The following is a 26,812-nucleotide window of genomic DNA, read 5'->3' on the forward strand; positions in this document are numbered from 1 at the left end:
AGACACGCTGCTCATCTGTGGGAATGGCTTCCTGAGCGGCACCCCATGATCAATAGGGCCAACGGAGAACTTCCAGAAATGGGACCACCACTTCCCACTGGGTGTTTTCCTCCCCGTTCCCAGCAGGGCTGTGCTAGTGGGCTGCTGTGGGTTTTGTGCCAGAGCCCTGCCCTGGTCGGGGCAGCAGGCAGCGGCGTGTGGGCAGCCAACATGGCACAGTTTGCTCTCCACAGCCCGGTGATGTGGCAGCCCCGAGGCTGGAGGGCTGGACAAGAGCGTGGGGTGGGAGAAGAGTCCCCTGGGAAGCCCGTGCAGTCCGGAGAACCCTTATCCTGCTCAGGCGCTGCGGACCGAGCCGTCACCCTGCGTCTTTGGCAGCTGCAGTGCTGCTCGCCTTGGCAAGCAGATGACTTGAACCTGTCCCTGGCAGGCAAAGCCCCAGGAGGCAAGACTCCGAGGGTGAATTTGGAGGGCAGATTATTAAAACACTGAGTTACCAGAAGTCTACTCCAGAGAAACTATTTAAGCACACACAAATCAGTATGCAAAGATTCAACAGAGACACGTCTGAGTGATTAACAACTCAGATTTATTAAGGTTAGCTCATGCCAAATGCATCTAACTGCCTTCAGCATAGTTGCTGATGAAGACGATAACAGACTACACAGTGCAGGGGATACCTGAATTCCAGAGACAAATCCCCTTATATAGGCCCATCACATAATGAACAAAGAAACCACAAAATGCCAACTAGATTAGCAAAAAGCAAGCAGAAAAAAACCCACAATGAGTCAGAAAATTAGCTCAGGAAGGAGAAACAGAATACAATTATCATCAGTTAGCTCTTCAAGTGGAAAACAGTACTGAGGGGCTGTCCAAAGCACACTGAAGGAATAAATGGAAATGTCCTCAGTTAAGTCCAGATCAAGCCCTGGGAAGTGGGGCTATAGCTGGCTCAGTGTCAGAGACGATCCTCTTGCACCAAGATACAACTCAGCAGATTGGGTCACTCCCGGGCCAGGGGAAGACGAGGGAGGAAAAAGCCCGAACCTCACCCAGGAGGCTTGGATGCAAAGGCACACCCAGAATTAACACTCAGAAGATAATGAGCAGACACCCCGGGCCGCCGGCAGCAAAGGAGAGTCTCTCCCTCAAGTCAGGGCAGATGGCTCTACCCTCTCACCGACTGGGGAGCAAACACGCCTGCTTCCCTCGAGCCATCACCTCCTGTGCTGCGGTAGGGAGAAGAATGCTTCTGATCTCCCCAGACTTTGGATGAAGCCCAAGCGGGAATACTGACACAGTAAGGGCAGGTTTATGATGCCAAGCACAATGCTGCAGTCAGCGCTCAGTTTAAAGATTCAAGGCTTTTCGCAAAGCTGCCCTGTCCCACTAATGCTCAGCAGTAATCCCCACCCAAATTCCAGCCGATATTCCTAAACCGCTCCCCTGAGCTCGCTGACCAAGCACTCCCAGCGCGTACACACCTTTCCAACGATGACTGCACCACTCGGCTCATCCCAATGAGCTTTCTGTGCGAGCGGCTATGTCAGAGGCGATCTCATTGCCGAGACACGTTGGCAGTGCCACGTTTGGGGTGTCTGCGTCGGAACAGGACTGGAGTCACTTGGGGTCACCGGCTGATGGGACGAGGCAGGAGTGAGCGCAGCAGCAGATGACCGAATGCTGCTGCAGCTCAGGCGAGTTTCCTGCACGATGCTCCGGGCTGGCGAGGGCAGGTAACAGCAGGCGGGAGGGACACGAGCTGACACAGCCGGAGGAGGGGGGTCTGCAATGTCTGCACCTGGTGCGCTGCACTGAAGCAAACCCGTCCTTAGGGGATTACTGGAAGTCTCCCCAGATAGGAAAGCAAAAGCCTTGGCCTTGGCCCTGACCCTGGCCCCCTGTATTTTTAACTTTGCCCCAGTAATAAGGGTTGAATTAACGCATTTGGCCCTTCTAATGAGGTTTTATTCTCCCATGAGCCCGTACCAGCTAATAATGCCTTGTTCAGCAATGCCAAATCACATGAGGACCCTGCCCTCTGCAATGAGCTGTCAATGAGGAGCAGCTGTCACTTATCAGAGGTGAGAGGAAAAAACATAGTAATAAAAAACCCAACAGGCCAAGTCCTGCAGAAATGATGTGTCTGATTTTACAATACAATAGTCTGTTACTTGAAAGACTTTTCCATGACAGGCCTCATAAAAATTTCCTTGGCAGATAAGAACAGACAAACTGCTTTATAAAATCAGATTGATGGACCATCTAATTTGTCTGCTGGAGACAAAAACAATTGCTTTATGGGACACCATAAGGGAAAATTATAGGGAGTATCCCTATTAATGGAATTTCTGCTTATTGCCTTGCAATTAATGCTGCTTCAGAGCATAAAGGTTTATATCCTCTCCAAGCATCATCTCTGTCTAACATGCCCATATGCTTTCATTGTATATGTAAGTATCTAATACATACCGTGTCCTGGCAGGTTGTTGAACCTCAGCGGCTTCTGGCCCCAAGGATTTCCCCTCTGCAAGGATATTCAGTTGGTGCTTGTAGCTGACAGTAGTGACAGTAATTTTCAAAACACCATTTCTGACAGTTTTGTGCCATTCTACCAGAACTGCAGCATATTCCTCAGCCAGGTCTGTGGAAGTCATTGCTGTTTCAAATCCACACTTGTAGCCAACTTGAGTACCATAATCGGTGTGAATCCAAGGTGGCCAGACTTTGGGTGTTGTTACAAAATAGTTTTTGATACATAATAAAAATGATGGCAGGCAAGTTTTAGAGCAACAGATTTTGTTCTTTTTTTTGAGAGGGAAGTGATGTTTGCTTGCTGCCACATCTTATCTGAGGCAATTTCCAACAGGAATTAAGTGATCACTTAATCAAGGATCTAAACCTTTTGCAGCTTCTTTCTCCTTCCACTGCTCATTTTGATCTTTTACTGGTGATACATGTCAAACAAGGCAGAATTCACAATTACAAGGAGTTCCTGGATCACCCAAAACTTCCACGATGGCTTTACCACAAAGTTCAGTTAATGAGGAGCTGCAATAGACTGGATGACTCTGGGCTATTTAGGAAATTTTTGTTTCCTTCTGAACTGTAATACATTGCTTGGACCTTTCACATTAAGGTTAATAAACCAAGTCCCTCCTAAAGACTGGAAAGGAATCAAGTTTTAGTTTTTACCATTACGGTATTTCTAGGATTCCCTTCATAGTACATTGTCTTTCCTGAATCTGTGTTTACAGGTCAGTTATTTAATAGACTATCTTAATTTTCTACCCTGTTCTTGAAATAAATGCATCAGTGGCTCTTGCTTACAAACAGTGAATAATGCCAACAGTTCCCTGCATGGAGACGGCAATAGCTACAGGTCCAAATAAATACTTCAACGCAGCATCCCCTCTTTATGTTCACATTTCTATTGCAGGCTATAGATTTTTTCCCTTTATTAAATTTGAAGGTTAATTTTAAGAAACTTAAAGCTAAAGCTAAATCTGACTTGAACATAAGGTTACCCTGCATTCTATTTAAAAGAACTGTATTAAATTGCACTACCTTGCCTTCTATTTAGTGGAATATAAGTATTCTGTTGTCCTTCACAGCTTGCAGGGCACAATGTAGAAATACATTCATCCTCTGGGTGAACTGTAATGATTAACACAGATAATAAAGACCATGAATATTTAGCAATATATTCAGACATCTCAGCTATAGATGGGAACAGGTTGAAAATGAACCTTAAGCTTGTTTGATCCCCAGCATTCAACTGCTGCAGGCATCGTCGTGGTCCTCCTTCCAGCAGTCTCCGGGATGAGCCACTTTTAATGACTCACTGGTGCCCTTGTGAAATACTTCTGGTGAGAAGCTGGAGGATTGTGTCTTTAAACTGTGCATTGCAGATATGAAGTTTAGTGCCCTACATTTCTGGTTAGCTCTGGGGGCATTAATTCTAATTTAAGGGCAGCTTTTTATTTCATTTATGATGTGATTCAGAGTGCGGATGGATAAATGGAGGGACAGAAAATAAAAGAGGAAAAAAATTGCTCTGAGGGTTGGTGACAAACCCAACTTGGGTGTGCAAGACCTTCCAGTGACAATTCCTATGATCATTCCTTCAGCTCCATCCATGCAGCCCAGAGGAGCATCCCTCTGACCCCTCTGGGAGCTGATGGGCTGGTCAGAGCCCTGTGCCCAGCCTGAGCCCCCCAACTGCCCGATTTCACAGGAGGCCAGACAGAAACAATGGGTTCCTGGGGTTTTGGCCAGGGAATGAGCAGCTAAGACACTCATCTTAATCCTCGGTGCAACCCTGCAAAGCAACCCTTGCATTTTAAAGCAGCGGGGTTGCTAAACCCTGCAAATGAGAGTAAAGGTCCTGGTGACCTCAGGAAAAAGGACCGGCTATGTTTTGTGCTCTTTTCCTCCAAACTCAAACATTATAAAATCCAGCTGGCTCACATGTTCTTTCCACGTGAAAGATTGTTTGTCACTGCATCCTCTAGGCCTTATCCGAGAATGACAGAAGAGCTTGCTCACCAAGAGGACAGACACTTCAGCTCTACAACAGGCTTTAAAGGAAGATTCTCTCCCTTTCACTGTGGATGGTTTTGCTAATCAATCAGTGTTACCACCCCACTGCCATTGCCCTCAGCACAGCACAGCCAGCTGTGGCACAGCTGTCCCCAGGGGACCCCCGTGCCCAGGGCATGCCTATGGGAGAGGCACCACGGCACAGGTGTGCCCAGGTAGAGTGTGGCCCATGGCACAGCTGATCACTTGCAGACTGGTGTAAAAAAAAAAAAAAGAAAAGGGAGGACACTGGCAACATCAGCTTCGCTAATATCCCTTGTTATAGAAACTTAAAATAGCACAGAAAGCCCAAATATCATGTAGTTTTGCATGATTTTTATTCTCCATATTCTTGAAAAAACTAAAGCTCTTGTAGAAAATTTAAGAGTTCTGTTTACAACCTTTTATCTGTTTGCTCCTTTGAGCACTTATCATGGTGAGCCATAAATCAAATCAAATCAAATAATTAAGTTTGGAAAAGACCTCTAAGATCACCAAGCCCAACCGTTAACCCAACACCACCATGCCCACTAAACCAATGTCCTGAAGTGCCACATCTACATGTTTTTGAACTATAATGTTTGGTAAGTGAGGAAGACTCATTGTATTTTCATTATCTTAGAACATTGGCATAGCAGCAAGTTAATAGAATAGGAAATAACAGACAGGCTGTGCACAATGCTGGGGAACTCAAAGGACGAAAGGCAGAGGGAAGGCATGCTTTATACTAAGGTATCGTTCACAGGAGTGCATTGTGCAGGCAGCCAGACCTGAACATCTGTGCAGGCAGGTGAGGAGCCTGGCCAGAGCCAAAGATAGCACTGACAGTGTTTTGTTCCTCGCCTCTTTGCTGGCCCCCACATGGTGATTCGATGTTTGGCACTGAGCGTGTGGAAACTAAAATGCTCACACCATTTAATGGCAGTCTAGTTCCTGCTTGTAAAGGATACTGAGATCTTCTTGGAGCTCCTCTCCTTGGCGAGGGGCAGGGGGGGCACGTGGACACAGTGTCTTGTACCAGCACAAATGGAGCAGGAAGGGGAACGCCTGCAAACTTTGCTGCAGGTCGTGTGCTCATTGGCACGGGCTGCTGGAACCTCCAGGGAATCTACCGCCAGGAGATTGAGAGCCTGCATCTCCCTTGGCCAGCAAGCCAAAGCAAAGTGTTCGAGGAAGTTATGTTGGGTTTTACCGAAACATTCTACCCCAAAACATTCTAAAACATGGCTGTGAAGAACATGAGAGTTGGAGACTCAAAGAGTAAAAAAGTAGGAAATTAAAGCTTCCTATGAAAATTGGCATTCTTGTGCCTATGCATCATGCTACAGGTACTGCCATTTTCAGCTAAATGTGAGCCAGATACGATTAATGAGATCTTGTATGTGTACATCTGTATGAAACATGTTTTCCACTAACCTCATTCTTGGGAAAAGCTTAGTTCTTTCATGTGGAGTTTTCCAATAAAAACAGGATTACTCTGAGGCAGACAGAATGTGGTAAAAAAATCCATGGAAGTTACTTACACGAGGCAAAGTTAATGGCCATGCAAACCCGAGTACTTTGCTAGAAAGTAGTGCTCGTGGCATCTCGCATCCAGCCCTGCCTGGAACGATGGTGTGTAATGGCCAAATGACGACGTGAACCTTAGCACTCACAGCTCTCCCACAGACGTCTCCTGCTTCCTCCCCTCGTAGCCTCCCAGCAACTCGAGCTTTCTGCCCTGGTTTGCCTTTCCTGCATCCCACATCCTTCGGCCTCTCCTCCCATCTCAGCTTGGCCAGCCAGTCCCAGCTGTCCCCCTGCACTGGTCTCAGCTTGTGCCAGACCACAAACAGCCTCAGTGGCCAAGCAAGAATTACGTATTCTTTCTGAAGCCAAGTTGTCAAATTTTTTGTTTTGCCTTTGCATTTCCCCTGGTCATTGCAAAGGAAGGAGAGACTGAGGGTAACGGTGGGAGGAACTGCAGTATTTTCCTGTTTGTTGTTTTAAGCCTTGCTAATACATCCTCTGCTGCCCCTCCATATACTAAGTGGAGGATATGAGCCTTTCCTCCATTACGTTTCATTTATATTGATATATACCTATGTATGCGTACACACACTGTGGGTGCTAGGATGCCCTTTCAAATATCTTTCTGCAGCGCATGTGCCACGGGACAGGAGCACATCTCCATCAGTGCCTGGGGTGAGGGGGTGCATGCTTTGGGAGGACCCTCTTGGACACGACCAGGGTGAGACCTCAGCCGACGGAGCAGCCCTCGCCATGTACTCCGGGTCCTGCGGCGCCCGCCGAGCAGCATCAGGGTTCGGGTCATGTCTGACTCATCCAGCCTTTGATGGCAAACACCCCGAGGCATCGTGTGCTCACTGCTCCTACTTGTTTTAAATTAACTATAGGAGGTAAGAAATTAGGAAAATCGGCCCTGTTGTTATTGTATTTGATTGGGGTATTTATTTGTAATCCAATAATTCCTTAAAACCAGTCAGAGGAGGATGTGACGGGGAGTTTGAAGATGTATTGACCGGGTTGCAAAACCACTTTATTCTTCTGCTAAAACTCTGTTCCCCAATGCAGCTGCATTCAAATCCAAAATCAGCCCATTAGCCACTCTATTGGCTCCCATTAACATAATAATTGTCACATAGAAATAGGGTGGCCAGTCTCAAAAAGCTTCATTTACCACCAGGTCTCAGGGAAGGAATACAGGAATGTCACTGGAATAATTATGTATTTTTGACAGATAGTAATAATTATTGGCATTGGGCTGTTCCTGAAGACAGACTGTTTGTATTTCATCAGCAAGGCTTTGTGATTGGAGCTGCAATATTTTCCCTTAAAAATTAACTTCTGCTGCCAATAAAAGGAATCAGGCTCCCATTTTTAATCTTTTCTTTTTTTCTTTGGTGGTTGTTAGTCCCACTTTTGTTCCAGTTGAGAGGGTTTGCTCTCAACAATGTCCCCCTAATCCTCTAAACACTATGCCCAGTTCCCCAGCCCTCCATGTGCACAGCGAGGGCAGCGTGAGCCGGGGTGGGATCCCTTCTTCAAATTTGGGAGGAATCTAATGGCAGAGACAGTCCCTGGGCCTGGGTGCAGTTTCATCTGCCCAGCAAAGCTGTGGGGTGATACTTGCACTTGCTGCACAGGTGATGCACAGCCAGAGATGCTGGCATCCCAAACACATGCACTGCGAAGCTTTTCAGCTGCTTTTTGAAAACTGCATCTGGAGAGACCCTGTGAGCCTGCCCACAGGTTTGGAAGGTAGAAGAAAAATAAATTTCTGTCTCCTGGCAAACCCATTCAATAATTCAATAATGTGCTGTAAAAATGTGTGTTTTCATTCACTTGTAATTGCCCTTGTGTCCTGCAGAGAAGCAGTAACATGAGAACTGTGCACACAGGGGAAAGCCTGTGGAAAATACAAAATGGGAAAATCAGAGAACAAACAATAAAGAAATCACCTGTGGGGAAGGAGAGGAAAGCGAAGAAGGAAAGAAACTTGGGACTGGAAATTCAGTTCTCTCTAACGGATTTAAGTCTTCATTTTTAGCAACCAAAATTTAATTAACTGTCCTCTAGCCCCCTATGCAGAGGAGACAGGAGCACACAGAAATTGGTGCAGACTGGATTTAAAAGGGTCAGTGCCACCATTACTCTGTCAAGGAGAGCACGGAGGTGTAGGGCTAAGCAAGATGAGCCCAGCGGGAGAAGTGGTTTATTACAGTGCTAAGTGCAACTGGCACTATGTGCAACCGATGCCTACGGGGATGAGCCATTCCCATGCGAGGAGCAGTGGCAGAGCACAAAGGAGCTGAGCATCACCTGGGCCTGTCCATCCTGACACAAAAACAAGCTGAAATCGAATTACTGGCTTTCTCCTCGAGTTCACTGTTGTGAATCCCCTTCTCTCCCCGCCATCGGTCCCCTGGGGTTTCTGCTCTTTCCTGCTCGTAATGGACGTGCATGGGGAAGCTGGAGCACATGGCCAGACCCTCTACCGCAGGCAGTCACTGCATTGCTGTTTCCACCCCTCACCTAAAAGCCTCCACTGCCGCTGGGCATGGGGTTGGGGGGATGCTCGGAGCACAGCCCTGGCTCTGCTCCCCCCACCAGCAGGGTCTGCGTGGCCAGGGACAACCTCGCACGCTGGGGCACTGGGCTGAGAGCAGAGACCAGCCACGGGTGCCAGCATGGGGAAAGCCAGCAGCACATTCCTCCTCTCCTGCATGGTTGTCCCACCCTTGGGTCCAAGGACAGCCTGCGCAGGTGTTTGAAGGAAACCTTTGGAGGAATGTAGTTTCCTTACTGCTCAGCCTCCAGGTGCAGTTTGGTGCCCGGCTGCCTACCTAAATTCTGCCAAACTATTCATGCCATGTCAGTAGATGTTAATGACTTGGCTTAAGGTACACTCTACTGACATAAAAAATCCAACGGGACAGTTTTCAACCCATCTGAAACGCGCTCTGAATGTTTGTGAAAGATTCTTCTAACTGTCTTGTAATTGAATGCAATCAGGCATCTGCATGTGCTAATGGAGTAACTGTGCCAGCTTAAACCTCCGCCGAGCTGCGCAGGGCTCGCCTCCCCTTGCTGCCGCTGGGTTTTCTGCCACTCCTATTCATGGTGGCCCACTTTTCTTCAGACCCTGTTGGTCTGTGTTCAAACATTATAGCTTTCTATAGGGTAGGCAAGAAAAGGAAGTGCAAAAGCAGGAGAGCTGCCAAAGCACTCTTCATGATTTTTGCTATTTGCTCGCTCCACCCCAGCTTTGCCATTTAGTCACCCCCCACACACACACCCCCGCCAAGGAGCACGTGCTTCCCTCTTCTGACCCTTTCCTACAGAGACAAGGACAGCCTTTCTCTGGTCACGCAGTCCCTTTTCCTGCCCTCTCCTCCCTGTAAGTACAGATTTTTGGTCTGTATTTTAATGCAACATTTTTAATCCAGACCATCCCAGACCAAAGATGGAGAAGCAAACACAGGGTTTCAGGAAAAAAGTCTTTCTTACTGTAAAAGCACTTGCTCTGTGCCTCCAGAATCTGCACGAGGGAAACCTTAGAAAGCTCATCTGACTTAACTGTTCACAGGTCATGCACTCACTGGCAGTCACTGTTAATACAGGGCTCATTAATTAGCCTGGCTCTTGCTGTAGGCTGCCATGCGGGATCACACCCAGAGCATTTCATTAGCAGGAACATTTCCTTCAGCCTGGCCAGACCTCTTCATCCACTCCCCTTTGCGAATCTGCTCATTGGGCAGATGGACATGCCCTCAGATGGGAGTCCCCTGTGAGAAGGATGCAAAGACCCCACTTCACTTGCAATAGCACCTCAGCAGGTCTTGGATAAAGTCTGCTCAGGGTTTACTGGTCTGCACAAGTCATTCGTCTCCACCTCTGCAGTTACTTTGTCAGGGGATGCAGGTGATGTATCTCAACATCCCACACATTTCAGCCACATTCTTTAAAGCAAAAACCAATTGGTCAGGAGTATTTGGCTTGGCAGGATCACTGGCTGCAAGCTGTGGCTGCTGTGAAAGGCAGGGGACACGTCTGCATTCCTGCTCCAGAGACCAGCTTAGGAGAACACCCAGTGCACATGCCTCATGTGGGTCAAATGGCATTTACTGGCATCCTCCTCTGGAACTGGAGGCTTGTCAAGCAGTCGGTCCATGTGCTTTGAATGCCTTTGTACAGCTTTGCATCCCAGCTGATGTTCCTCCCGGAGGCAGTTGAGGTGAGGATCACGTGTACCCCAGCATCTTGTTATACTGCCAGCCTCTCTGCAAATTGTGGCTGATGAGGCACCAGGAACTGGAGAGGGTAGGAGTCAGCCTTGTTCTGACCACCTCGGAGCTGGTTTTCAACCCCACACCTCTCTGCTTGCATGGAGTACCTATGTTCCTTCTGCCAGCTCTGCTCCACAGATGTCTACCTCTTATCACAGTGCTGAGAAAGAGAATCCCAAGTACTTTGAGGGGAACGTGGCTTATCATCGCTCCTTGTGCACCAGCCAAAAATCAGACGAGACCAGACAACACAAACACTCTGAGGCAAGGAGAAGAGCAGGGTGTAAACCTCTTGTTCACAGGGAGCTCCTCGTTTGGGTGTAAGCGTCTGCTTTGCATGGGAGTGGTCACCCCAGGGACTTCTCCAGAAGAGCAGACCCTTGAGGTAGGGCCAAAACCACCCACACCTTACCTACTGCAGCGTGTCCAGTCCTCAGACACCTGGGAATCCAAAGTCCTGGATGGTTACAGCCCCAAATCCAGGAATCACTTGAAGGGAAGGCAAGGCGTACTCGGAATTCCCATCCCACGAGCACACAAGAGGCTGCTCTCCCAACAAAGACACCTCTGGCACTCTCCTCCAGACGGCCTTCCTGCAGTGTGCCAGTGGCCCCAGGCAAGCTGCTCCGCATGGACCGGGCTCTCAGCCCACATCCCAAGACCTGCCTCACCCGTGGGAGGGCTGGGCTCCTCCTGAGCCTGCAGCACGCCTGCCTGCACCATCCACCACCAGTTTTACTCGGCACAGGCAGAGACATTAGGATCACTTACCCCTTGCAGACCTTCAGTAAGGCTGGTTGCTCTCAGTACAGCAGCAAGTTCATTTCCCTGTTAACTCCCAGTGTACTATTTCAAGCATCTGCAAAACCAGAGGCCCCACGCACCCAGGGAGCTCCATGGAAAAGGCTTCTTTGGAAACCACACATGCTAAATACCTCTGCTGACACTATGGTTTTGCATTTGGTGAGGAATGACTGGTTCTTCTGGGCCTTGATTTCAGAGGCTGCTCTATCCACACTTAACTGTATTGCATTAATGGCAGAGGCACAGCTAGCGATGCAGGACTGCATACACCAGCATCGCATATGGGTATTCTTCACACTAGGAATGAGTTGTAGTAGTGCAAGCACATATAAAGCCTGCGAGAGTTCGGAGAAGTATAATAGCTTTAATTAGGAAAGAAAATCATCATATCCTTCATTCTAATAATTATTTTAAAGAACCGACCAAGTGTAAGGGCATGAACAGACTTAATGAGCACTGTAATTACCGAGCCTAAAGAACAACTGCTCCTCAGCAAAGCTTCAGGAACGGGATCTCCTTGGGCATCGTTTATGCAGTCTCTGCCTCCTCCCCATCCCCAGGCCACGCAATGTACCCCACCTAGGATCTGACCCTTCTGAGGAAGATTAAACCTGCACAACAGCAGCCGATGCCCCCTGACTGGGGCAGGCACCTCATGGGGAAGGGACTGGGGGCCGCGGCCGCTCCTCTCAAGCCATTCCTGCCCCATTCCCACACCAGCGTCACAAGGTCACGTTGGACTCAGCTGCAACAGCATCCCTCTATGAGAAGTGCTGCCTGCCCCTGTCAGACAGACCCCTCCACCGGACCCCGTGGCCAGGGCACACGGCTGGGTCCGCACTGCGTGGCGTTTGCCCATACCCGTGGGCGGGCAGGGGGGGCTTGGGGCCACGCTCGTCCGCACGCTCCTGCCCAGTGGACAGACCCGCAGGCAGGAGGGGAGAGGAATCAAAACTCAGCCAGCATCACCACCTCCAGCTCTGAAATTTATTCAACTACAAACATAGAGCATTCGAGAGCACCAGGTCTGGGAGGAATGTGGGGCACGCACACACGCCTTGTTTAACAAAAAGGGCAGGAGCTTCAGCTACTGCTTTATTTGAATACAGACATCACCCCCAAAACAACAGGAACAACTCCACTTCAGAATTACAATGGTAATGACACAGAATTTACAAAAATATAAATAACCTATTCATAACCTTAAAGAAAAATAACATCCACCATAAAAAATACCATGTATTCCCCTAGGTAAGCCATGGCTACAGAAATGTATTTATTATTTTCCTAAAAAAAGCACCAGAGTCTGCATTATTAAGTAATCCAAAACACACAGGGCATTTCCCCCTAACACTTGCAGACTTTTCTGAGAAGTGTGCCCAGATGATTAAAACTGAGTTTTCTTCAGTATTGCCCGCTTCTCTAAGAGCATATTGAAGGTACAATTCTTATAAGCACTCTGTTCAAGAAAAGCACCCAAGGATGTACTAATTGTTCATTTTAATTAACACTTTAATAGGATTTAAGTATATGCCTATTTTAAGTCTACACTTAAGAGCTTTCCAGAACAGGGCTGGATTTAAACTTATCATATAAATTCCTCTGCAAATCAGACTTCCAGACAAGAGTGGTGTCAAAACCAATCACTTGTAAAAAAATAATCCCACTGCACAAGAGTATTTCCACTGTTCAGCCCCAGCTAAATTTTGCACAGATGCTGAATTACTTGATTTCTTTCAACTGTTTTTGAGCCATGCCAGCTTGGCATGAACAGCTTCCTGATGCTGCAACGTGAGATCCAGCGCTATAGGAATTTCCTTCCCTTACATTCCATGTATTGTGCTGAAAATACTATTAAAAAAGCAAAAGTCAAGTATCAAGTCCATTGGTTCCCAGCTAAAGAAATTCACCGCCCAGGGACTGCCACCATTTTTGATGTCCAAATTGCAGCGTTATTGCCTGTTTTCAGGCTCTCATGGTTCCCCATCTCCCGAGGGCTTTAGCTGGGCTTGCGGCAATCCAGCCAAAAGGGTCCCCAGCGGGGTAAGTTAAAGGCCACCTGTAGAAGTTTTGGCCCATGTAAACACAGCTGATTTTTGTCACCACAGCTGGAAGGAGGGTGCCCGCCACAGACACCAGTGAAAGTGGGGAACAGCCCTTGGGAGCTGGGGCTGTAAAATGTGTAATGTAAAATATAAAATTCCACAGCTGAAAATCCCTGTCCTGCAATGCTCTCATGCGGGGTCAAGCCTCCCTGGAGCACCAACCACGGCGACTTGCACTGAGACCGCATATGAGGCTCTGGGTGGGACTGAGAACAGTTATAACACACTTAAAACCACCCCTGCCTTGCACTGCCAGCTCCTGCCACTCCAGCGCGGCAGGCAGTGAGGGGCTCAAGGGGCAGCACCCAGAGGGGCACAAACCCACCCTACACATTGTATGTGATGCGCACAAACCCACCCTACACATTGTATGTGATGCGCACAAACCCACCCTGCACATTGTATATGGCACGGCACACGCCCACCTTACGCGCCACCTCCTCAGCCTCGAGGCAGAGGTTGAGTTTTGATGGTGAATAATATTGCTCAGACATCAAACAGGTGAAAAATAATAGTTTACCTTAAAAACTATGAAGGGAATGGGGTTGATTTCTTTAAAGGGAGAAAAAAAATTTTAAAAATAATCCATCCAGTGGGTCCAGAGCCCACCCACTGGCACACCAGCAGAACTGCTCAGCATGTGTGGGAGGGACAAACGCAAGGACCTGCAGCACACACGTGGGACGATTTCCTCATTATTCAGTGTTTTTAATTTAACAGCCGTTCCTGCCCATCCCTTGCTCCCGATGCTGCCGTGGGACAGGAGGAGGCCAGCTCATGGCTCTGGGCACCCCGAGGGACCACTCACTGGTGGCACCAGTGACACGCATACACAGGGACACGCAGGACAAGCCACCCACCCAGACCAGTTCCAACTTCAAAGCCAGAGCTGACAAGTTGAGCTGCATGAATGCTCTGACTCAGACGCTGTAGGTGAATTTATCTTCGCTCCCGCTGGAAGTGACTAAGTGTGTCCACAGAGGGATTAAATATTTATTCAATTTTGTTATGTGATTAATCCAAATGTTTTCTCCCTGCCGCAGATAAACCTCAAATGAAAAAACCCTGACCCCGGGCTGTGTTTGCTTTAGCAATACTTTTCCCGACTGCTCTGTAACAGACCGACTGTGTAACGAGCGCCTGACTAACCCCAGCCTAAAATGGGTACAAGGTCTAATACTTCTGGGCCTTGCGGAGCGAAGAGCAATAAAATGACCTTGCCTTTGGAAGAAACAAACAGCAGGGGAGAGAAAGTGTCACATCCAGCTGAAACTGCCCGGGCCTCCCCTTATCTAACCACATCCTGAGCGCGTTCAAGTCTTAACAGCATTTAACGGGGAAAAGAAAAAAGAACAGCAGCTATTAATACCCGCGTGCGGGCAGATCTGAGGAAAGGGCTGCCTTCCCAGAAGGTCGCCCGCTTTTTCCGAGTACTGTGGTCAGATAAAAGGCAAAAAACGGGAGCTCAGCCGGGGATGCCCGGCGGGTGCCCGGGCGGGCGGCAGGGTAACAGTGCCGCTTGCTGGCGACCGCCGCGCCGCCGGCCCGGCCACGGCCACCGGTGACAGGGGAGAACGCAGAAACCGCTCGCCGGATCCAGCCGCAGCGTTGAGGGACAAAGCAACGAAGCGAGTACCGCCGGCTCAGCCCCCGCGATGCCGCCCAGGGGTCCCGGGACAACCCAGGGTGACGCTGTTGGGATGCCACCTGAACGGCCGGTCGCGGAGAGCTGCGGGTCGCCGGCGCCCGCCGGCTGCTCTGCCCATGACCTCAGCAGGAACGGCATCCGCGGCCGGGTGCCGGCACCGCCGCCTTGGCCCCACGCCGGCTGGCAGCCGCGCCGGGGCAGCTCCCCACATGCCTGGCCGCCCCCGCGCCGCCTCGCCCTGCGCGCAGGCACTCGCCCCCGCCAGACATGCCAAACTGCAGAGAGACGGGCAGGAGCAGCGCTCGGCTCCGGCGCGGGCTCCCGCCACATCCCCCCCAAGGCCCGTCCATCAGGGGGCAAAACCCTGTGTACCGCCCCAGAGGCTGGGCGCGGATTCAGGAGAACAGCCCGGAGACCTGCAGCCACCAGCCCCGGGGCACGACAGCCGAAATCAGGGGCGCCCGGCACAGGCGGGACCATTGCAAGCTCCAACAAATCCTCCAGGAAGAAATTAGAAGCAGAAGGGTGCTCCTCTCCCTAGCAGCTACTCCCAGAAATGAGAAAATTAGGTCATTTTTAGGCAGGGGAAAAAAAAAAAAAAAAAAAGATTTTGAAACAAGGCAGCTCTGCTATGACCAGCACAGGGTCGTCATTGCTGACTGTGACGCAGCCACGGTCACGGCTTCAGCCTCCAGCTGCTGCCTGGTGCTGGCTGCTCCCTGGGGCATGGTGGTGAAGCAGCCGGGTGGTTTGCAAAGCCCCGGCGCACGGAGGTGGCAGTCAGCAGACGTCTGCGGGACCAGGGCACACGCTAGGAGCCCGGGGACTGAGCCAGCACCCTCCCCAGGCCGGCAGCCACAGCACCGAGCTGCAAGGACATACATCAACCAGCCCTGGGGATCAGTCTGAGACTCCTGCAGGAAAACTGCACTGCTTCAAAAAAAGGACATGAAGGGGAAGGTGCCAGAGTGGCACAGGGAAACACAAGGCTGGAGCCCGGCACAGCAGCCATGGCCAGGTCCTCTGCCGAGGACTGTCTTCAACACAGAGGGAGAGGAGCGAGCGAAAAGTAAACTGGGAAAGTGGCAACCGGCACCTGGGAGAGCAGAGCACAGGCCAGATGAAGGACGGGAAAGCGGGAATGGGAGGGAGGTGATGCCCCGTAGGAGGGTGGCTGCCTGCGGAGACCAAGCCCCGTGGCCGAGGGACCCCACGCCAACAGCAGGGGCAGCACGGGGGCTCACTGCAGAGCGAGCGCACCGCGGCGCGGGTGGCACAGTGACTGATGGCACTCCACTGCAGGACAAGGGGGTCACCGCAGCTGGAGAAAAATGGCCCGCAGAGGGGTCTGAGTGAACCCTCCCATGGGGAGGCTGGGAGGAGGCACGGCTGCAGCCCCTCGGCTCTCCCCTGAGGAGGAACGCTCCCCCTCGCGTCCTTCTGTTCTGTGATGCAAAGACCATCTCCACGTACTCCCCACGTGCACACCAGAGAGATTATGTGACCGCAGGGCCAGCAGTGCCTCTCCCGTACCAGTACACACAGTGCCTGGAGCCTCCTCCATCCCTTCCCCGTCCTCTCTAGCGCTGGCGGCCCTGAGCCTGGCTGAGCACAAAGTGGTCGCAGAGCAGGAGCAAGGCATCGAACCGCTGGAGCCGCTGCAGAGCTTGGGCCAGGACTGGGATGGTGACCGCATCTCCCGAGTAGGTGAAGTGAGCGACGAGCTGCTCAAATCCAGACATCCGTCCCAGCAACTGGGGTGCGACCCCCAGTTCCAGGGCCACATGGCTGAAGTTCTTCACACCGTTCAAGGAAGGGTCCAACAAGAAGGCAAGTGACTGCACCAAGGAATGGGGCAGCTCTGCTACTGGGAGACCTGGGGGCAGCAACACAGCAAAGCGGGGTTAGAAACCAACCCACCTGGCTAGGATAAGGGTAAACAGAGCAGCGAGACTCCAGCCCCTTGTCCCTGCTGAGCAGGCGAAACGCCACCCTGCCAGGGCAGGTACCTCCTCCAACATCACTTTCAGCGCTCAGCAACATGGAGCTGGCTCAGTCCCGGGGAGGCTGGTAACTGGTGACATGGGCTTCTGGAGGAGCTCCCTTCCGAGAATCTGCCTCTCTTCACTACCCCAATACTTGGAGAACAAAGGCAAGGCTGGAAAGACACTTACCCTTCGCCGTGCTGCTGATCTGAGTCACAAGGCTCTGGGCATCATCCACCTGGCAAGACAAAGACCCCGAGGTTGGCGGCAGTCTGGTGAGAACAGCGATGCCTGTTGCTGCTCCCAGGGCCGTCACAGAGGCTCAGGGGAACAGCACTTCTCTTTCCAGTGCTGCCATCCCACGGAGTCAACGACCTCCTTGGGATGCTCCAGGGCCTCCCAGCAAACTGCTTCCATAAACGGTCACCTGGAGCTAAGCTGTTAAACGCATCTCTCTGCCAGACATTTTCTGAGCCTCAACGATGTTAGTCACCGGGTTCATTACGAGCTCACCAGAGAGGGAGGAGGAACCAGCTCCCCCCACAGCCAGGTCAGCTTTCTGGAGAGCAAGAGGACTCAGCAGAGCACATCAGTTAAAGATATCCTTATACATTCAATAAACTGACTCGTCTTTTGGGTGTTTGAAACCACCCCAGCAGGTCACATCTCCATGGCTGACAGCCTGTTGAGTGACACATCACTAAACATCTGGCAAATCATTTTTGGTAATTACCAGTTAGTCCCAGATATTAATGAACCTTAGTCTACATCCCCAATCCACCAGCAAGCCCAGCACCCTGTGCCCAAGCCCCGAGCATCCAGCAGCAGTTTGGAGGAGCAACAGGGCTGGAGGAACTTACCGGCTGCTCCCCACTTTCAGCGGTGGGATTCGGGAAGGTGGAGGGCAGGTGCCGGGCCCCCTCCCGCCCCGTGCCACCGCTCTCTGCCGGGTTCCTCTGCGCCGCCCGGCTCACCGCGTCCTCTGGCCGCTCGCCGCCCACAAACTCCGCCTGGGTGGAGAACTTCTGGAGGTCCAGCTCAGTGCACTCCACCGGGGCGTGCGGCCACTTGTGCTGCATCTCGGAGGCGCAGGAGGAGAGGGGGGCCAGTGCCTCCGCCGTGCCCGTCTGGCCCTGCCGGGGGTCGGAGGGCGGCAGGACCCCGGCCAGGCAGTCGCTGCGGCCTGATGCCCGGATGAGGGGCTGGCTTTCCAGGAGGCTCCTGCCCAGCTGGGCTTTGGAGGCACCGCTGACCGCGATAGCCGGTGGCAAGTCCATCTCTGGCTGGAGAGAGGGGAGCTGGAGACCCACGGCTTCCCCGTCCGAAATGAACTGCACCGCTTCCACGGGGCCTGAAACCAGAAACCGGCACGGCTCAGCGAAGCCCCAGATCTGCCCTGGCCCCTTCCAGGGGGGGATCTGCCAGCCCCGCCGTTAAACCCACTGGCCCAGGGCCTGCGGGCAGAGCTGGGAGCACCCTGCCAGAGACCAGACACCTGTCCCCTGCACCACCACTGAGGAAAGGCACTTTTGTGCCTTTCTGCCAAGTTTTGAGCGGGGTCGATCCCTCCCCCAGTCATGGGAAGAGCAGGAGCAGGCTGGGGGGGGCTCAGGAGCCACCAGGGGTGCACACCAGCATTTCTGGTACAAGGTCTGCAAGCGTTCCTTAAGAGAGGTCCCAGATTTCATGTTGGTGGGACTCGGACACCATCCAGCTCCATCATTCCTGCCTAAGGGCATCTCAGTAGGCCCTAGGACCATACGAGCCAGAGCCCAGCACCACCCTCCCTCCCCCAAAGAAAGAGGAGGGCGGCAGGAGCAGGTACCTTCTGCCTGCCTGTAGCAGGGGCTCAGGTTCTTCACACCCAGGCAGCAGGGACCAGACATCTGCTCCTCGCACAGGAATCTGCCGGGCGCTGCCGCCGTCGGGAACATTGCTCGCTGGCCCGAGAAGTTCTGAGTCCTCAGGAAGACTTGGAGGATAGAGGAGAACCAGTCTGAGCAAAGGCTTGGCTTCCTTCCCCAGCACGTCCTCAGCTGTGTGGTACGTCTGCCGGCAAGGAGCCGGGAGCCAGCAGCTCCCTGGCACGCTGCTGGATGCCAAGGTGCCCCGACCCCAGCCACCAAACCTACTGCCCTCTTCCCTCACCAGTCCTCCGGCCCTGCCCTGCCAAGAGCCACTCAGCCTCAGCCCACCCCCCAGAAACCCCAGGAAGAGAGGATCGCCAGTTCTGACTGTGAAACAGCATTCTCCTCCAAATTCTGGTACTAAGGAGGAGGGAGGCTCCTCCGTGTCTTTGAGCAGGCAAAGCACAAGAGAGGTCCTGCAGATTTAAGAAGCAGGATGAGGCTTTTATTCTGCATGAACAGAGGAACGTTTGGGTCACTGTGTGCTGCAAAAGCAGCAATGCTCGGGGCAATGCTCTACACAGCGAGAAGGGGGCCACGGGCATGTGTGACCAGCAAAGGGAGAAGGAGGAGAAGCACCGTGGGCATTGACTCACCTCGCTGGCACTGGCTCTTCCAAAACCGCTTGCAATAGATGATGGAGAGTGCCAGAAGCACCAGTACGATGATGACCAGGGCGCTGCTGGTCAGTGCAAGAAGGGCTGTGTCCTGCGGCGGTACGGTGGGGACGGCTACCTTCACCAGGTTTGTTCTGGACCGACCTGCAAACACACCAGCCACAAAACATTGGAGCCTAACCCCGAAGCTTGGGCCACCCTCTCACTGCCCGTCCCTCTTCATACGCAATGACCGTGCCTCCTCCAGCAGGTCTGCAGGACATCAGCTTGTGCTGTGGCCAGCGGAGCAGGCTGGCCAGCAAGCAGTGTTGGTGAAAGGATGGTGCACATCCAAGTGCACGCCTTTGACACGGTCACGATGACTTCGCATGCACCATTAACCTGCTCCACCGTGCCCGCACCACCCGCCCTGCCCCAGAGCAGCTCGCCCCACCACCGGTGAGGGACAGCACGTACACTGAGGCTCGGAAGAAGGCGTCTGCTTGGTGCAAGGGATGCATTCCCAGTCCAGCTGCCCACTGATCCGTGCCTTGCGGTAAAACCTGCCAACAGAGCAGAGGGTCTCAGCAGCGCACGGCCTCACAGTGAGCCCTGGCCAGCCCGGCTCTGGAGAGACAGGCATGTTGTCCACCCCACAGCAGCGTGGGGAGAGCCGGCCCCCCACAATCCCGCCCTGGCAGGCTGGGACGCCCCAAGGCAGCGGGTCTCTCCATCACTGGCTGAAGCCGTATCCACAGCTACTTTTTCATGTCTGTTGCCACTTTGGCCAAGGAGTGACATCACTCGAACTGCCTCCCCCCCCCAATCTACTAAAGTGGCTGACAGTGGTCAATAGCTCCATGAAGCCACAGAAACACCCCAGCCTACAACTGTGTCTGGGAGGAGGCTCATAAACCAGAGCCCCAACTTGTTGCTCTGTCCCGAGTCCCACTGCTCACCAGCACGTGGTCTGCAGCCCTCGAGCATTTCGCATGCTGGTTGTATGCGGCAATCTTCACTTCAGCAACTCCTTAAACCCTTCACCCAGGCATGGTCTGTCCATTTCTTTGGGGACCACCAACTCTGGCGGTCTACAGCTACTCATCTTCCAGGGCTTAGCCACCCTGGTGTCCACAGGAACAACTTGGGCCTGGAAGGAGTTTTCTTCCACTGCTCGTTCACGGGACCCTTCAGGTTCCCTTCTTTGGGGCTACACAGGGGCCATCGGATGGGTCCGATTTGCATGTCATTAGCAGTGTCCTCAGAAAGGCAGCCCTGAGTCACCAGGCCTCCTCTTATGTCCCATGTTCTGGGTGGCCTCAGATAAAGACCCCTCTGTCCATCCCCCCCTGCATGCTCCCAGGTGCAACCACCACAGAATCCGGCCCCACTCACCCCGGCAGGCACTCCCCGCAGATCGCGTTGGTCGTCGCCGTGCAGTTGGACTTCTGGACGCGGTTGATGAGGCTGCAGGAGAGGCAGGGCTTGCAGCCATGATGCCCCCAGCTGTCCTTAAACTTCCTGGGAGGGCAGGCAACGCACTGCGCATCCCCCCCGCTGCCGTCACCACAGTCCTGCAAAACACGAATGAGGTCGGGTGCATGGCTGCAGCGAGGAGCTGCTTCAGGTCCCGAAGCGGTACCGAGGGGAATGGCGTCCCTTCTTTGGGGGCAAAGGGTGGAGGGGTCACCGCGCATGCCAAAGGTCCTCAGAACCCAGCCGAGAGCAGACGCCACCAGAGCAGCTCTGACGGAGACATGCAGGGAAGCCGTTTGCTGCCCAGCCGTGGCCCACCAGACGTGTTTAGGGAAGAGGAAAGCTCCAGCAGCGACGTGCCCTGGGAGGCATCGCTGGCGGGGGGGGACCCCGCTGAGCACCTGTGTGGGAAACATGACTCCCAGCACCGAAGCTGGGCTGCAACCCCTGCAGCAGCATCCTGCTCACACCCACCCAGCGTGCAGCCTGGCTGGGCAGTGCGGCTTCGCTCAGGGCCACGGACTGGGGGGAAATTTAGGTTTCCATTGGCAAAAAGGAAAGAGGGCAACCGAAGCAGCAACCTGAAATCTGTTCCCACCTCCTACTTCCATTGTCTTGCCCTCCTACCCTGGGTGAGCGAAACTGTTCGCCATCCCTTCCTACCGAGTCCCAGTTCTTCCCAACATGCCAGGACCTAAGATTATCTTTCTGAAGGAAGGCTGGCAGAGGATTCCCCTACACTGTAAAAGCCTCGGTGCTAGATGATTCCCAGTCATTCCAGAGCAGCCGATTTACCTTGGAAAGCTCCTGCCCAGGCATGCAGTTTCTGCAGGGCGTGCATTTCCGATGCTCGTCCAGGTACTCGCTCTCTTGGCAGACCATTGGGCTTGGAGAGGGGCAGGGAGCCTGAGGAGGAGAGGAAGAGAAGACTGAGAGGTCACAGCCAGCCCCAACACTTTTAAGAGGAGCAGCATGCCCTTCCCCGGGCAGAAGTTTCTGCTCTGGCCAGGATGACAGTCTGCATTTCTCATGCATCAGGGATGTCATTCTGGCAGGAGGAGGCTGCCTGCTCCCACCACACAGCAGGCTGCTCCAGCAGCTAAGGAAGGGTTTCCCAGCAAGGCTGGCATTGAACCACCTGGTTTTGCTGTCCTGTCACAGCCTTCACAATGGAGCAAATGGAATTTCATTTCCACTATTAAGGTAAACCCACCGATTGCTCAGGTCACCGATTCGCAGGAGGGCAGTGGACTTTGCCAGCACTGGCTGTAGGTCTGGGTACCCCAGGCTATTGGTAGAAAGCTCAGTGCCAGCAAAGTCCCAGCTTTGGGATCTGGCAGCCTAGTTCCAGCCAGCGTGGCTGCGTTGGTCTGACATGACCAAAAGTCGGTGGCTGGCCATGTCCCTGGCAGAACAGGACACACGCCTGTGGCCCCGCTGCACCAGCCTGGCACCGCATGGGCTTGCTTACAGTGATCTCAGAGGACTGGCAGAACAAGCACCCACCTCCCCCAAAAACACCATCCAGAGCCTTCCCAAGGTGAATTAATGGCTCAGCTGAAGTTAACGGCAGAACTGCCCCAGCCCCAGTGGAGCCACAGTTTGCTCCTTCAGCAAGTGTGGCTCACAGGGGATCACGGGACTGGCCTCTCGCCGAGAACAAGCAACTCGGACTGAAGCTACAAAACTGAGCAGTTTATTCAGAGTTTTGGGGTTGTCTGCTCATTTCTGCATATTCTAAGTGGGTTCTTACTGTGACGACAGAAATGGGATAAAATCCACCCCCAGTAGACCAATCTTCATTTTGCTGTTCCCATAACCTTGTGCAGCAAATCAGGAGAGAAACAGTGTTCAACCAGCCTTGGCAGCAAAAGCTGTTAGCTTCTAAACACCCGCCAGCAATAGGGACCACCTGAAAATGCTCTTTTGAAGACCACCACCCTGAACAGCCTGAACCCCCTGGGAAAGCCTGGCATTTCAGAGCCGTCCTGCTCCACAGCCTCAGGAGGAGGAAAGGCTCGGCCAGGATGCCTGTCCCCTGCAAGGCTCTAGCAGCAGAGTGGGGAGCGGACTGCAGGGCCCCCGAGCAGCCCCCGGCCCCTCCTGCCACGGCCCCCTTCCCCTCCCATCCACACTGTTCCCGGGCACTGAACACAACGTCCCACAGCAGCATTCCTCCGCATTCGCTCCTCTGCCTAATCCCCCACCACTCCCTTGCCGGCTGCCTTTTGGAAGCGGACACTTGGACGGGCTCCCCAGGCTCTGAACGACCGAGATTCATTTGAGATGAAGTCTTCCCCGGACGAGCATAGAAAGTGAGTCACCCCTCGCCGCAGCTCCCGCGCACGGCTGGGGCTCATTAGCTGTTAGAAGGAAAGGCAGCACAAGCCAGCGAGGACTGGCGAAGAGAAGCTGAGGGAGCTAAATTTATCTTGCAAACATCTCGGGAGGGGCATGATCACAGCCTATAAATAGCGTAAAGGTTACTGACACTACCGAATAAATAAAGGAGATTTGTCACTATCTCAGAAGGTGGCGAAGAGGGAGGTCAGTGCCAGTGCCCCGGGAGAAGCACAGGGTTTGGTGTTAGGGCTCAGCTGCAGGCTGAATGCAGTAGGAAAAATAAAACCAGGGGGAGACAGGCCCCAAAAGGGTGATACACAACCGCTTCGGACGGCTGGCACACTAACTGCCCAAACCCAACCTCCCGGTGAGCTCAGTGCCTGCACCCCTGCTCACACCCCACCCAGAGGCGGGTGCCTCTGCCCATTGTGGGGGGTCAGCACCACTGATGTTCTGGTCCCGAGTCTGGAGTTTGATTTAGGCTTTCACTTGTAACAAGAGCATGAGATGTAGGACATAGCGTTGCAGGCAACAGAAAAGGAGCCAAGACACCACCAGGGTCTGGAGAACAAGGGGACCGATTTTCACCTGCTCTCCAAAGCATCATTGTAACACAAGAGAGAAGTTCTGGTGGGAAAAAAACCAACAACAACAAAAAAACCCAAACCAGTAGGCTTTTTAGTGAAAGTGCCCTGCGAACACAACATGACCGCTTTCTCTCATATATTTACGGACTTCTCTGCACTTCAGAAGGGCCTGCAGCTAGGGATACATCCCTCACAGCCTCTCTCTCCAGAAGAGGCACAGCTTAAACCAGTTTCCCAAATAGAGAAAGTTACACAGGCAGAAGGAATCTCGTGCCAGTGCAACTCCACGCGTGAGGACATCTGCCAGCATGACAGTATCACTCCGGGATGGTGGGGGAAACAGCACACCGCAACCGTGCCAGCAAAACTATTAAGCGTAGAGCAGGCCTGCTGTTTCTCAAGCCACAATATAATGATACATGGAATGAGTGCTTTGTTGAATATCTGGCATGAAATTCAAAGCTGTGGGATTTTTGTACTTCTTATTTTAACAATACCAGAACCAAGACATTTAATTTGTAAGTGGAGCATACATCCAAACCACACAGCACTGCCCTGGTAAAGCAGCAATTTCTGATAGTCTAATAAGCAACTAAAACAACTGGTCCTAATTAGCCAAAAGTAAATAACAAAAACAAACAACAAAACCCTCCCACCTCTTTGGAAACTACACAGAATCTCAAGGTGACTGCCAGAGCAACAGATTTTATTTGCCAAAGAGGAATATAAACATGACACACTATCAATGCGCTTACAGGTTGGAGGGAAGCAAAATGTACTGCCATCATTTTGAGATGCATGACATCTTCTAGCTTAAAACCACCATAATTTGTTAAAGGACTCTTTTATTGTCTTAAAGAGACATCTTGTCTGAGCAAGGCAAGCAGGGTGTGCTCCCCACCGCATTATTACTCAAGAGAGCAAAACCATGAGTTGCTGAATGAGTCTCACTGCATGAGATAAAAAGCATTTCAGCAGAGCTACAATGCAAGTTGCGGTTCCTTCACCTCTGTGACAGTTCTGGAGCTCTGTCATTTTCTTTTTCCCCATGAAAATGTAATTTTCCAAAAAGTTAAGACTATATGGGAATCTAAACTATTTCTTTTGCGTCCAGCTAATGGTTTCTGGTAGGAAAAAGAGGGTGAGGAAATCAATAAGTGAAAGTACAAAAAAAATCATCAGTGAAAGCATTAGTGCTTCTGGTTCTCCCCATCTGACCACAGCCCAGCAGGTACCAGGGGACAGGCAGGGCAGCGCAGGACCCACAGCAGGAGATGGGCCAGGCTGGTCCCTGCCCCAGGCGCAGACCCCATCCCCTCAAGCCGTGGGTCTCTGCTGGCCCGGGACAGGGGGGTGCCGAGACCCACCTTCAGGGGTTCTGACACCCCCACACTGGCGGCAGCTCCCCCACATCACTGCGCGAACCAGTTGGACGTCACAGGATGTTTCTACTCTGCTGCATGACAGACTAGCACAGCCAGGTAGTAACTGCATCTCAGATGAGATACTTGTATACATTGGAACATAAAACTAGAGAGCTGAAATCCTAAATAAGAACTGCAAAGGAAAAGGAGGGGAGGAAAAAATGAAACGTTATCTGGAAAATATTACTGCATGCCTTGCGTTTGGCAGTGTCTAGTCCCAGTCTCTTGCTCAGTCATTCCTCTGCTCCTGCACTCATTTGGTCTGAATAGCATCTCTCTGTGCCTCCCTACACTACAAACCATGCTGAGAGTGACTCTGCCACCCTGTAGGATGCCTCGTAGATGAAGGACTGCTCAGAGAAGCAAAAAGTGGGGAAAAAAGGCCAAATCTGAATCTTTCCAAGTGGCTTAGAAATCAGCAGGTTTTCCAATATATTTGGAAATTCTACCCACAAGATTGCCCGCTCATTGTTTAATGTGAAGTGGCTGGGAACTTATGTCTCCTTTAGGTGAAAGCACCCCAAGCTCAGGCAGGAAGCACTCTGGGCTGGTGTCATCTCCCGTTACTGCACTGCAGTAGCCCCAAGGTTGCAACGCTCACTTTCTACTCCGGCTTGCTCACTCCAGCTGCAGGTGGAGGCATCTGAAACACTACTACCCTGTCCCGTCCCCCCCAACACAGGACAGAGAGCATCCCTCCTGGTTTTGCTGCTGTTCCCATTCAGCTTCGCAGAGTCCCACCCGGACACGGGTTTGTCCCTGCCCAAACGAAGGGGTGCCCTGGCACCGCGTGCCTGTGGGGAGCGCCAGTTCCCCCGGGGAAGCAGGAGCCAGGCTACAAACAGTGCTGGACAACCCAGGCTCGAGAAAGGAGAATCCAGGGTCCTGGAGGAACAGGACATCCCTCCAGTACGTGGATGACTTGGGTTACTGCTACAGGGCTATATTCCTATATTCACTGCACAGAGGTTTGAGAAAGAATTACAGATTGGGACCATAACTACTGATTTTTGTCAAGTTCTGGCATCCACACTCTGCCTTATTAGATATCTCAAGTGAGATTTCCAAAACTCCTATCAGTGTTTGTAAAACCTCGGGTTTCTGTCTGGGTTTTGGCCCACATCTACTTTCTAGTGACTGCCACTGTCTTGCAGGTGATAATAATTCAGTCTCTTCGGAGTGCCTGGGTTTCTCCTCAATTCTTAACACCACCATAAACAAACTCGCACAGATTACACCGAGGAGAGACAATCATCGCCTAATTTCAATAACGACCGTTACAAATACGAGCATTTGCAACCAGCACTTACTCTGAACCACTTCGGTGTGCCCTCGAGAACACTCGAGCGCATTCACGGGGGGAGCACACCACCCTGCGCCCCAACCCCCCCCCCAGCAAGTGCTGCCCGGCGTGGCCACCGGCCGCCAGCCCCTGCGGGACCGAGGCCCCCCGCGCCTTACCTCGGACCTAAAGGACCGAGTGGGGTGGGGAGTGTGGGGGGGGCTGCGAGGCACGGGGGTGCCGTGCTCCGCGTCCCACACCGGCTGCCGCCGCGACGCCTGT

At 52.4% G+C, this 26,812-nt stretch overlaps 1 protein-coding gene across 1 annotated transcript; it reads right to left on the minus strand.

Annotated features, from left to right (window-relative positions):
- Window positions 1-16,510: 16,510 nt before the first annotated feature.
- EDA2R (ectodysplasin A2 receptor) lies at window positions 16,511-21,776 on the minus strand. Its single transcript, XM_010572521.1, has 8 exons — window positions 21,690-21,776; window positions 20,814-20,992; window positions 19,896-19,981; window positions 19,419-19,583; window positions 18,741-18,887; window positions 17,776-18,266; window positions 17,105-17,153; window positions 16,511-16,806 (listed from the first exon to the last, which is right to left on the minus strand). The coding sequence occupies exons 1-8, from the start codon at window positions 21,774-21,776 to the stop codon at window positions 16,511-16,513; spliced, it is 1,500 nt and encodes a 499-aa protein (XP_010570823.1).
- Window positions 21,777-26,812: the final 5,036 nt, after the last annotated feature.

This window comes from Haliaeetus leucocephalus, unplaced genomic scaffold, assembly GCF_000737465.1.
Source record: "Haliaeetus leucocephalus isolate CR32 unplaced genomic scaffold, Haliaeetus_leucocephalus-4.0 Scaffold340, whole genome shotgun sequence".
NCBI lineage: Eukaryota > Metazoa > Chordata > Aves > Accipitriformes > Accipitridae > Haliaeetus > Haliaeetus leucocephalus.

Bases quoted from the DNA above. Each gene is read 5' to 3' on its own strand.
- EDA2R (XM_010572521.1), bottom strand. From the start codon at position 21,776: ATGGTCTGCCAAGAGAGCGAGTACCTGGACGAGCATCGGAAATGCACG. The intron at 20,993-21,689 runs GTAAATCGGCTG...CGTGTTTTGCAG, and splicing joins CTGGGCAGGAGCTTTCCAAG to GACTGTGGTGACGGCAGCGG. The intron at 18,267-18,740 runs GTACCTGCTCCT...TTCTGGTTTCAG, and splicing joins CTGCTACAGGCAGGCAGAAG to GCCCCGTGGAAGCGGTGCAG.